This window comes from Bos taurus, chromosome 20 (assembly GCF_002263795.3).
Source record: "Bos taurus isolate L1 Dominette 01449 registration number 42190680 breed Hereford chromosome 20, ARS-UCD2.0, whole genome shotgun sequence".
In the NCBI taxonomy this organism is placed as follows: Eukaryota; Metazoa; Chordata; class Mammalia; order Artiodactyla; family Bovidae; genus Bos; species Bos taurus.
The window spans coordinates 58813136-58826289 of NC_037347.1; the positions used below are offsets into that span (position 1 = coordinate 58813136).

Sequence of the window (13154 nt, forward strand, 5' to 3'; positions counted from 1 at the left end):
TGACTCAACGTGGGATCCGTTAGACATGGACACTTCGGGGTCTGAGTGTTAGAAGGTAGTCATGAGTCAGCATCAATTTCCGGATTCTCATGATGCGATTCCGGTTGGACAAGACAAAGTCCTTTTTGGTAGGAAATAGACAGACAATGGTTGGAGGGAAGCAAGTTCTCTGGGCTGTATTTCCAACTTTCCTGCAAGTTTAAAACCTGTAGCGATTAATCCTTTGCCAGTTGTTTCACTTGCAGTTATTTTCTCCCATTCTGAGGGCTGTCTTTTAATCTTGTTTACTGTTTCCTTTGCTGTGCAAAAGCTTTTAAGTTTAATTAGGTCTGATTTGTTTATTTTTATTTCCATTACTCTAGGAGGTAGGTCACAAAGGATCTTGCTATGATGTATGTCAAAGAGTCTTTTGCCTGTTTTCCTCTAAGAGCTTTATAGTTTCTGACCTTACATTTAAGTCTTTAATCCATTTTGAGTTTATTTTTGGGTATGATGCTAGCAAGTGTTCTAGTTTAATTCTTTTACATGTAGCTGTCCAGTTTTCACAGTGCCATTTACTGAAGAGGCTGTCTTTTCTCCATCTTCATTGCATATTCTTGCCTCTTTGGTCAAAGGCAAGGTGCCCATGGGTGTGTAAGTCTAATCTCTGGGCTTTCTAGCTTGTTCCATTGGTCTATATTTCTGTTTCTGTGCCAGTACCACACTGTCTTGATGACTGCAGCTTTGTAGTATAGTCTGAAGTCAGGAAGCTTGATTCCTCCAGCTCAGTGTTTCTTTGTCAAAATTGCTTTGGTTATTTGGGGTCTTTTGTGTTTCCATACAAACTGTAAAATTTCTTGTTCCAGTTCTGTGAAAAACATCACTGGTAGTTTGATAGGGACTGCACAGCTTTGTAAATCTAAAAGGAACATTGACTTGGATGTTTCTTTAGAAGCTAAAAGAGCAGATGACTGTCAAATGGCACCTTGTTTTCCCAGAGTCACTTGCAAAAAGCTTCATGTGGAAAGCACTGTTAGTTTCGTTTTTTAAAACTCCAGTGGGAACATGCAACATTTCCGCATCTGCCACGCTCCAGAAATTGATTAGCACGGAGTCATTCCACTCACCATCACTGTACAACATAAAGAAGGCATGGGTCTTCAGATCAGTCAGGAGGTTCCTGGCTCTGCCAGACTGTGTGCAGAAATGGTCCGATGCTGGACCCGCAGGTCTGAACCAGCCCAAGACCAGGGCCCTGGCAGTGCAGTCAAGGGCCGGCAGCAGTCATACCAGCTGCAGGGCTCGCTGCCACCAAGTAAACACGAAGCTCTTTCCAGGTTCCTCCTTCTCCAAACACCAGAACTGTTCTATAGAATAATCTATATTTAGTACCTTTTAAATTAATTCAACCAGAAGACTTTTGACACTTCCTCTCTGAATCTCTGTCATGTTACTTCACCATGTCAAGTTTTGAAGAAGTTGACTTGAAGAAAAATTTGTTTAGTACGCTGCTAGTTCAACATCTTGAAATTAAAGACAATTTAGAACTCATTTTACAAAGGACCTTTCAAAAACAAAACCCCAAGACACACACTAATGTGCCTTAAACTTAACGCGGAAAAAGAAATTTCTCCCTAAACCCAAAATCTGTTTTACCTTATGAGCACATTCAAAAAGTGAGAAACAGCTCTTCATTAAGCAATAAAGATGCTTCTGTTTCTATTTTGAAGGTGCCTCCAAAGGCTATTCTGTCCAAAAGAACCCCATAAATCTGAAGCATGACCTTAGATTTACCTCAGACATAGGACGTGCATTACACTTTGCTTTGACAGAAAGCATTCAGAGATGAGAGGGCGGACAGGGAAAGCTGAGGAAGGCAGTCACGCCGGGTCTCAGCCCTCCCTGCGGGAGAGCAAGGCTGATGTCACCTTCTTCTCTGGGAAGAGCCAGACAGCTTTCCATGAACGAAGCTACAAACTCAGAGAGCGATCTGGCTCAATACTTGGACCACTGTTTGCCGAGCCCCAGTCTACTGCACGTGGTCTTAATCAAACCAGGCTCTGTCTGGAGCCACCTCGCAGCCCAGGGCTCTCCTGACTTCAAATACTATCCTCCTAGCCCCCTCAATGGAGAAGGCAATGGCACCCCACTCCAGTACTCTTGCCTGGAAAATCCCATGGATGGAAAAGCCTGGTAGGCTGTAGTCCATGGGGTCCCTAAGAGTCGGGCATGACTGAGCGACTTCACTTTCCCTTCTTACTTTCATGCATTGGAGAAGGAATTGGCAACCCACTCCAGTGTTATTGCCTGGAGAATCCCAGGGATGGGGGAGCCTGGTGGGCTGCCGTCTACGGGATCGAACAGAGTCGGACATGACTGAAGCGACTTAGCAGCAGCAGCCCCCTCAATGGAGAAGGCAATGGCACCCCACTCCAGTACTCTTGCCTGGAAAATCCCATGGACAGAAGACCCTGGAAGGCTGCAGTCCATTGGGTCGCTGAGGGTCGGACACGACTGAGCAACATCACTTTCACGCATTGGAGAAGGAAATGGCAACCCACTCCAGTGTTCTTGCCTGCAGAATCCCAGGGACGGGGGAGCCTGGTGGGCTGCCATCCATGGGGTCACACAGAGTCAGACACGACTGAAGTGACTTAGCAGCAGCAGCAGCAGCAGCAGCCCCCTCAAAGGATCTTTATCAAGCAAGTGGGGGGCTAGAGAGAAGGCCACCCTATTTCTTCAGGCCTGTGAACGTCGCCACTGTACTACACTGAATCTGTTCTTATCGTCTAGGGTCTACAGGGTTACCCCCCAGCTCCCACCCAACCCATGCACTCTGAGCAGAACACACTCTTCAGAACCAGCCTGAAGGGGACAGTGACACGTGGTGTCTGCAGGTACTCGGGCGACGGCCATGGTGCTCCGTCAGTGACTCCTTGGGCTGAGGCTGCATGTACACCGAGGTGGACGTGTGTTTGTGGAGCCAAAAAGGATCAGAGGTTTTCACTCGAAGGTGAGTGGAGGGGATTTACCTAAGTGACTGGTCCAGGTTATGTCAATTATGACAGAGTGCTGAATGTCCACCCTGGGCCACGGCACGTCACGGCAGGCCCCGGGTCGCAGTTTTATCAGCTAGAGACACAGAAAGCTAGTCGGCCTGCCACACGGCAATGAGGAGGCCGAGGAGTCACCCAACAGTCCTTCAAAACCAGCCGGTCTCTAAAAATATGGACCAGAATCAAGTGACACTCACTCAGTCATGCCTGACCCTTTGCGACCCCATGGACTGTAGCCCACCAGGCTCCTCTGTCCATGGGATTTTCCAGGCAAGAATGCTGGAGTGGGTTGCCATTCCCTCCTCCAGAGGATCAAACCTGGGTCTCCTGCATTGCCAGCAGATCCTTTACCATCTGAGCTACCAGGGAAGCCCACAAGGGACGGGAGGGTCGATAAATATTTCATCCCAGAAAGGAAAGAGCTAAGAGAATGAGAAGCTGGAGATGCTGGAAAAAGAGGCCAGAGGTGAGCGGCTGGGTCCCGGCACTGGGGTGAGAGGGGGCACAGGTGGCCAAGTTCAGGGTGGAGAGCTCAGACCCTCCTCTCACCCAGGCGGGTCTGCAAAGTAGAGAGGCCCCCAAGAGGAGAGGTGGGTGTCTGACCATGGCCCCCCAGTGCCCGGCAGAATGCCTGGCACACGACCAGTGATCAGGTGAAAAACAGAGGGAGGGAAACAGGACAGATGTCTGTAAAGTGAGCAAAAGGTGCTTACATTTAAGGGATTTGTCTTTTTTTCATGCACTGTTCAGATTTGAGCTTAAGGATTTCCAATTAAAGGCAAAAGCGGGTACTCTTTAGAATCCCAGGAACAAGGTGCCAGAGATGATACGAAAGACATGAAAATGAGGGAGCAGTGGAGCAGACGAGGCCCTGCCTTTCCTGGAACTGATGTGAAGGCGGCCCTCTGCCCGGGGTGCTGCTGCTGCGATCCTTTGCTCCCCAAGAGACCCGAGGGCACCAACGTCTCCCACAAAGAAAGCGTCCCACCCTCGCTGCCCCCGAACACCAGTGTTGACAAGCGTTGATGGTCATCTTAGGTCTGAGGAAGTAAGTTCACCATGAAAAGGGCAAAGGTAGCCACAGAAGGGAGCTCCGTAATTAAGAACGAAAGGAACCACAGGAATTGGAAGGAGGGGTCCATGGTTGCTGGCCGCACAGGAGGGTACTCAGCAGACAGTGCTGGGGTGCACTCGGGAAGGTGCAAAGAAGGGGCTGGGCGGCGAGCCCACAGTCACAGGTGAATAAACTACTTGTTTGCTGTCCCGCCTCTTAGGGTCTTTGGTGCCTGGCATCTTTGCTCAGAGGATCCAAATTTCAAATCCATCCTCAAACCACATGGCTGTGGCAGGAGCTTATCTGATGGAAATGTCAAGGGGAGATTAGAGCACATTTCCCACATTCCTTCGGCTATAAAAGGAAGGCAAAATATTTACCAGCATCCTTAAAAAGGAAGCTCACATGTAACGTGGAAAAGGGAAGTCCACAGACCCACTCTGGGGCAGGAAGGCTGCTGAACACACAGCTTTTCCCAACCTGCTTCTAAGATCAAGAAAGCTGAAGGCTAGGTTGTCACTTTAACTTTACACATGAAGACTGTCAAGGAGGTAACTTTTAAGAGGCATTTTCACTCAACAGGATTGAAGCGCAGTCTGCTTTCTTATCTCATGACGACCTCTCACATCAGTTCCCTAATAAATCCAGCAAACAAGTGAACCCTCTGCGATGTAAAACCCATGGACACACATAGCTGATTACTCCCGCTTATTTGGGGATTCTGATATGAAACCATCAGATGTACATAGATACTCTTCCTTTTACAATTGAAGGCTCTCTTTATTTCTAGTGTTTTTATGCTTTCAAGTCGATTTGCTTAATATCAACATTTCTACACCAATTTCCAATGGTTCGTATTTGCCTTGTGGATCTTTCTCTAACGCTTCATATACTTTTGTGGTGTCGGGTGGCAAAGAGTCAGACACGACTTAGCAAACAGCAAAATACTTTCAAACTTCCTGGGTATTTAATGTTTTAGGTGTGCCCTTTGGAGACAACACACAGTATGATTTTTTTCTTTTTTTAAATATACAGACTCTTTTAACAAGTATAATCTATTTTGCATTCAGTGTGATTACTGCTATTTAGGGACAAATTGCTACATCTTGGGCTTCCCGGTGGCACTAGTGGTAAAGAATCTGCCTGCCAATGCAGGAGATACAGGAGACATGGGTTCAATCCCGAGGCTGGGAAGATCCCCTGGAGGAGGACATGGCAACTCACTCCAGTATTCTTGCCTGGAGAATGGCAGAAAGGAGTCTGGCAGGCTACAGTCCACAGGTTTGAAAACAAAAGGACTTGACCGAAGCGACTTAGCACATACACGCGTGCACGCTACGTCTTATTTTGGATTTCTTACGTGATGTCTGTTGTTCTTTCTTTCACTTCCACTAGACCCATTTTCCTGAGTTTTTATTTACCTGGTTTTCCGCAGTTCTTTTTTCTTTATACTTATGGAAAGTGGTGCTGTCTATCCTGTCTTTAGTGGTCATTCAACAATGCTACCATGCACACCAGAGTTTACAAATCTAAGGTACACTACCTCCTGCCATACCCCTCAGGATAGCTCTCCACCTTCTGCATTCAAGGGCTCCAGGGCTCTGCTCCATCTTACTTGCGGGAGGTTTTGCTTTGGTTTGGTTTGATGCATTCATTTCCTGGCTGCGATGGGTCTTCACTGCAGCACGCAGGCTCAGTAGCTGTGGTGCCCTGCAGCATGTGGGATCTTACTTCCCCAACAAAGGACCAAACTTGCGTCCCCGGTATTGGAAGGCAGATTCTCAACAACTGGCACCAGGGGAGTCTCTGTTGTTGCTGTTCAGTCACTCAGTTGTGCCCGACTCTTTGCGACCCCATGGACTGCAGCACGCCAGGCCTCCCTGTCCTTCACCATCTCCCGGAGTTTACTCAAACTCATGTCCATTGAGTCAGTGATGCCATCCAACCATCTCGTCCTCTGTCGTCCCCTTAGTAGAGGGAAGTCTCTACCACCTTGTTTTTAACCTCCCCCAAGTCTGTCATCTTTAGCCTAAATGGCCCATCCTTCGATTTACAAACACATCCACCAATTGCTACGCTCACTGCCAATCTTGGTCCTCTCTTCTCACGTCCTCAGTCGTGTCCGACTCTTTGCGACCCCACGGACTGTGGCCCGCCAGGCTCCTCTGTCCATGGGATTCTCCAAGCAAGAATGATGGAGCAGCTTGCCTTTTCCTTCTCCAGGGGATCTTCCCGACCCAGGGATAGAACCCACATCTCCTGCATTGGGAGGTGGATTCTTATCCACTGTGCCACCTGGGAAACCCCTCTTCCTTCTCATACTTCCTTTTTATTCATTTAATTAATTCATTCAACACTGCTGCACCACACCAGCCTTGCTCCATGTGCTAGTGACAGAGACGTGAACACCACCGAGTCCCTGCGCTGGTGGAGTTTATATTGGGGGGGCGGTGGAGGGGGGGGGGGTCCCGTTGCTCTGACTAATCCGTGCACTGCAGTTCTTCTATACATGATGGGTAAGCTCTTGAGTCTTGGTCTCTATTTCATCCTCACTGTCAAACTGACATCTACTGGGTGTGGAATTCCAGGTTCAGCGTTCCTCTCCCTCAGGACTCCATCCCTCCGTCTTCCAGAATCTGCAGTTATGGGTGAGCAGTCAGCTTCAAGTCTTTCTCAGGGATGGGACGCTGTCATTTCTCTCTCTGGTGTTGAGACTCTGCCTTTGGTATTCCTCAGGTTTACCAGGTGTCTCAAGATGGATTCATCCTACAACTCCTTCTGAAAACAACTTTTACCCCAGCTCGTAGAGCTTCCTACACAGATCATAATCCCTCCCTCTTTAATCCTCTCTCTTTCAAAACAGAAAGCAAAAGGAGAGGCATGTCTGCCAAACAACAGCGAGCTGCAGGAAAGACCTGGGCCAGATACACCACCCCTGACAGGATCACACACACCTGACTTCCCTTTCCTTCCAGCAGCCCCCGCCATGCCTACTCCTCAGGTTAGGGAGTCAACCTCAGAAGGGTTAAGAGACTTTTCCAAAGTCACATAGCTGGAGAGGATCATAGTCGACAGTCAAACTCCTGGGCTGTGAACGAACCACACCCCTGCCTCCTATTTCTGAAGTACAAGCATTTAAAAGAAAGAGAAGAGGGGAAAGAAACATTGGCCCATCATTATAGACATTCAAAGACTGTTATTCCCCCATTTACAAACTAGTCAACAGAGACCGGTACAATAAATATGGCAAAAACATCCGAGATATGTTCCTGTTTCAAGACCATTACATTTTACCATAGGATCCACTGTTTAAGTCATCTTTGTGCCCAGACAGAGACAGCTTCACTCTGAAAATCTGGGCATCATCTCAAACACGCCTTGCTGAAGCTAAGTCATCAGAGATGGGGCTGAAACTGTAATTCAAAACCAACCGCAGAGATATTATGGGAGAAAACGGTAAGGTCTTACCTGTGCTACTTCTTCAAAATCCTCATGACGTTTCTGCAAAGCCCTGGCCCGATGGAGCGATTTCCCTACACCTGTGTGTTTGCTCAGAAATGCTTCTCCATGGTTCTCGATCCAGTCCAGCACCTACAATGAAACACAGACACACATGCCATAAAAACCATGCCAGCCTTGTTCAGGGTGAAGGGCTATCCATTAAAGACACAGTTCTCTTATCAAAACTCTGTAGGACGCAAGAAACAAAGAAGAAAAAAACTGGAAGCAACCAGACACTAACTTTTTGAGAATTACACCTTCCGTCAGACTTGCCATCACGATTAAGAGTCATCAGCTCTTACTTTAATAAGTGCAAATCTGCTTATGTATACGTTACAGGCAATAACGATTCAGTTAAATCTCACCCCAATTTACACATCACCGAACCATCCACAATGCCTGGGTTTTGTGTGGGATCATGGTCATTAAGACACAGAGGAGCACTTTAACATAAGGCTCAAAGTTCCACGACTCAGACAATTCTAGTTTTTAACTACTGAGTTCATGTTTTCCTGTCTCTTCTGAGAGTAAAACATATAAATAAAACTCAAGAAAACAAAACACTTAAATGCCTCTGCCCTGGTCTTTGAGGATAATTAATTCCATAAACTAAGCTGTTGTTAAAGCTGAATATTTCATGAACAAAAATACATAAAAGTTCTTGACAGTTGAAATCCGCCACACTGAAGAAAAAGAGTGAAAGTAAAGCAAGGCAACCCAGTGTTTTAAGGTCACGAATGTAACTGAGCAGTTCACTGGCTTCTGTACTTGAGAAACTGCACACAGGATCAAACAAAACACTTAGACAACATCAAAGACACGTTCGTCTCTCTCTGATGGAGAGGGGAGAACCAGCAAAAGAACTCAAGCAGTCATGTCTTTAGCTAGAAACTTTCACAGAGAGATATTATTTAAATACCTGAAGGCACTTGTTCATGTGTTTCGCATGTTGCAAAAGTACTGACGGTCATCTGGGACTCGGTAATTCGTAACCATGGTAAGTAAACACACAGATTCTAAGAATGTTGGACTCAAGGACCGACTGGGGCTGCGTGGCCAGGACAGTGGTCTAGAAGGCACCCTGGAAGAGGGCCAGTCACTCAAGCCTGCAGGTAGGCTGCAGAGTAAAGGCACCTCAGGGCGAGGGCGCAACGCACAGCGTCGGCGACACTGCAGTCAACTCTGCGGAGACAGGTGGGCGCTGTTTATCACGGTGATCGTCTCGCGGTGCATGCAAATGTCAGCACCTCAGAACACACCTGACACTAACCTGAGGCTGCATGCCAACGCACTTCACTCAAAACCTAAATAAAAGTGGCCTGAATTTGAGGTTCTACAAAACCGGTCTCTGGCCCTCTGTCACCTGCACCGTAGACAGATCAGCTGTGCAGACAGCCAGCCAGAAACAGAGGCGGCTGGAAGGGGGCCAGAGCCCGCTGTCCAGGGACACCAGGACTCGTCCTCCTCTGCTCCACGCCAGTGACCTTCTGGCCTGACTGAGGGCAGGGACCTGTCTGCCCAGAGCTTAGCAAGCCAGCAGTGCTTGTAAAGAAAACAGACTGGGAACCTGAATAAATCTCCAGGGGTCTTCTGTAAAGACCCTTTAGAATGAGTAGGGGTATGTGTGTGTGTGTGTGTGTAAAGACCCTTGTAGAATGAACAGGGGTGTGTATGTGTGTAGAGACCCTTGTAGAATAAGTGGGGATGGGTGTGTGTAAAGACCCTTGTAGAATAAGTGGGGGTGGAGGTGTGTGGGTGTGCATGCATGCACACGCCCACGGTCGAGGGTGAGGTGGGGTCTGGACCTGCAGTCTCCCAGCACGTGCTCAGGATGAAGACACACGTTCTCCTTGTTACCACCGTTCACTTCTGCACCTCTTGTCCACACCACACTCTGCCCATCACCCGGGATCTCAGTCATTCCTACTAGATCCGTCTGTCAGGGCAGCCTCCTAGTCCGTCTGCAAGCTCCCCCTCCCTCCCCTTGATTCTAGTCCCCTGAGCCACAGCCTTCCTGAGCTGTGGCTTCCTGCCTGCTCAGTGGGGACAATAACAGGGCTGTGAGCTGCCAGGCACCTTATACCCCAGCGTGCCAAGCACACAGCGCATGAGCCGTCCGCACCCACCAACCTCCGCCCGTGGCAGCTTCCATCTCACGTCAGGTTCTTCGGGAGCGCGGGCTATGAACCTTCCATTGCTCTTTAACCAGTGCACTTAGTACATTAGTGTTCTCTCTTGAGACGAGAGACCTTCAGTACCACCATCAGGAAGTAATGCCACCTTCACCGTTGACATCAAGCTGCTGTGTTGTGTATGCGACAGTCTCTTAGCACACATTACCGAACACAGGCTCCCCTCTCACTCCTGAAGAAACGTCCAGTGACAGCTTCATGATGTCTCCACTTCAAAGATGGATTCAGTGAACAGAATGGGCCTCTGGGCACGAGAACAGCGCCAGGCAGAAGACTAGGACCAACTATTAATATATTAAGCTTGAAAAGAGTCAAGAGATATGTAACACCCACGCTACCATCCACCTGCACGAAGGGCTAGGAGACACTTTTTTAAAACTACAACTATAATATATTCTGTATATTCCTCAATAGTTCTGTAGAAAGAAATACAAGGTTTGGTAAACAGCAAACCTGATGAGTACTGATGACTCAATACAGACTTTAAGTAAAGGCACAATTTCAAAAAGTAAAAGACAAACGCTATTCCATAGAAAGAGCTGGAGAAAGCAAAATGCAGTCTTTGTTTAAAAAAAAAAATACGAATTTGTTTTTCTTAGCCTTCAGAAAGCATCAGTTGGAAAGAAAAGCTATTATGATCCGACCACTCAGGATTACAAATGGGCTACAATTTTTCTAGCGGTTTCTTTTAGACAGAATTATAAATACCAGGTGAAACTATATTTCCAACAAACATGAAAGTAAATCAAAGAAGACTACAAATCCCAAGCGCATTTTGAAAACAGTGGCAGGCAATTATAAAATCTAGGACATGACTTAGCAACTGAACAAAAAAGATCATATTCAAAACCAAACTTCCCTACAAGGCTTTTGTTCCTCACAGGTTCCCAGATGGCTGAGGAATCCTGAATGAACGCACCTGCCCAAGGAGCATCTGAAAGACAAGCTTGTAGAACTTTCCATTTAAAATATAAAAATATTTCCAATCAGGAGCTCCATCAAGGCAGGGCAGCCTGCCCCTCCCTCACTCAGCGGTCCGTGGCAGGGGCTGCCATCTCCCTGCCTTGTGACGACCTCCCCCAGAAGAACCACCAGGCCAGAAAAGGGCAGAAGTCGGTCTTTCTTTACAGGCAGAAGAACAAGGCTGGGGAGCTGATGCCTCTTGTTGTTCAGAGGATGTGGGGCAAGCCTGTTCCTCCGTACTTCAGTGCCCTTTAATGGCACCGTGACAGTTCCAAGGCTGAGGTCACTCCACAGGGAGCCACCGAGACTTAAGACACAGACAGTGGTCTCAGCATCTAAGTCAAAAGGTCAGCCATGCAAGAAATCTTACCGATTGCTTACCTTCACTCCCTGCTTGTAATGTAATTACAAGGCTGAAAGCAATGATGGCAAATACAGACCTGACCTGATCACAGGGCCCTCCGGCTCTGAATTCTGTGATGTACGTGGCATGATCCAACCAGTCCATGCTAAAGGAAATCAGTCCTGAATAGTGATTGAAAGGACTGATGCTGAAGCTGAAACTCCAATACTTTGGCCACCTCATGTGAAGAACTGACTCATTTGAAAAGACCCTGATGCTGGGAAAGACTGAAGGCAGGAGGAAAAGGGGACGACAGAGGATGAGATGGTTGGATGGCATCACTGACTCAATGGACATGAGTTTGGGTGGGCTCCGGGAGATGGTGATGGACAGGGAGGCCTGGCGTGCTGCAGTCCATGGGGTCGCAAAGAGTCGGATACGACTGAGCAATTGAACTGAACTGATGTGTGTGGGATAACAATTACAGTCAAATGAAGCATACACAAAACTCAACACGTGTCTGTGGGCTCTTGGGGACTGAGGGGACAAGGAGGAACCTTCTAGTTCCAGCATTCACCAGGGCCTGACAACCAATGGTTCCTGCCATTTCTCTATCCCTCTCCAGCAGAGCCCACAGCTCCCCATTTCTTGCATCGATGTATTTCAAAATTAGAATTAAGCTTCTTCTATAAATACAATTTACTCCTAACCATTTTTTTTAATGGTTTCCAGGACTTCCCTGGGAAGTCTGAGAAGATCCCACATGCCGAGGAGCAGCTACTCCTATGTCCCAAACACTGAGCTTGCACTCGAAGCCCGAGAACCACAACTCCAGAGCCCACAGGCCTAGAGCCCGCGAGCTGCACAAGAGAAGCCGCTACAATGAGAAGCTTGAGCGCCACGACTAGAAAGCAGCCCCTGTGCGCAATGAAGACCAGCACGGCCAACATAAACGAACACATTTGAGAAGACAGGTGCCGGAATATTTCAGAGTAGACTGAGCCTAAGGCTCACTTGAAAAAGAAGGTTTTTTTTTTTTTTTTTTTCATTTTTAAAGTATCACAGTCCAGCTACACAGAGCAAACATATGATTCAGAACCAATTGCCCTGTGTTGCAAGAGCTCCTTCTGCCTAACCACCATGAGAGCTTGGGAAGGCAGGAGCCACGCTCCACGCACACCTTCTTGGCCGGAAGGGAGCAGGGCAGAATCAGGGGGAAAAGCCTCAGAAAGAGGCTGGCAGGCTTCTAAGCTTTTCCATTATCCATCCATCCATCTCCTGGAAAAAATACAACTCACTCCTCCTGATATTATCCTAGCTTTAATTACATAAGTACATAAAATTTCTTAAGGACAACAAAGAACATCAGGGAAGGAGTCAGGAAAGAAAGAAGATAGGGAGGTTGTTACTCTCAAAGTTGCGCCTCGGATGTGCTATGCTCAGTCGCTCAGTCATGTCCGACTCTTGGCAACCCCTGACTATAGCCCACCAAGCTCCTCTGTCCATGGGGATTCTCCAGGCAAGAATACTCAAGTGGGGTGCCACGCCCTCCTCCAGGGAATCTTCCCCACCCAGGGATCAAACCCAGGTCTCCCGCATTGTAGCTGGATTCTTTACCATCTGAGCCACCAGGGAAGCCCTCACCTTGGGTATTCCCTTCAAACTCCAACCAAACCATCACCAAGACGGGCTGACACCTTTAGGAATTTCCCAAACTGTTAAAAATTACTTTTCCCATTCTTAATTTGGAAATCAATCTAAAATAGTCCAAAGTTGTCCAAGAAACATCTTAATATTTCCAGATGTTATCCAGGAAATAGGTCCAGATGTTATACACAGCTTAAGTCTAGCTACTGAACTATAGATATACACACATAACTATAGAAACACACAGACACACGAGTGCACACACAGTTATCCCTGGGCACTTTCCCCTGAGGGCGAGGGTCCCCAGCCTCCAGGATCTAATGCCTGATGATCTGAGGGGAAGCTGATGTATAATAAAGAAAAAAAGGTGCATAACAAACATAATGTGCTTGAATCATCCCAAAACTGTCCCCCGACCC

The 13154-nt window shown here is 47.6% G+C and overlaps 1 protein-coding gene across 7 annotated transcripts in view; it reads right to left on the reverse strand.

Annotated features, from left to right (window-relative positions):
• TRIO (trio Rho guanine nucleotide exchange factor) overlaps window positions 1-13154 on the reverse strand; it is a 363545-nt gene that overhangs the window by 169889 nt on the left and 180502 nt on the right. For 6 of the 7 annotated variants that reach the window (XM_059878913.1, XM_059878914.1, XM_024981340.2 and 3 more), the window contains one exon: window positions 7558-7680. In XM_059878913.1, the coding sequence (XP_059734896.1) occupies window positions 7558-7680 (123 nt within the window). Of the gene's footprint in view, window positions 1-7557; window positions 7681-8509; window positions 8543-13154 lie in introns of those variants that run through there. The other variant, XM_024981343.1, reaches the window with a different exon arrangement.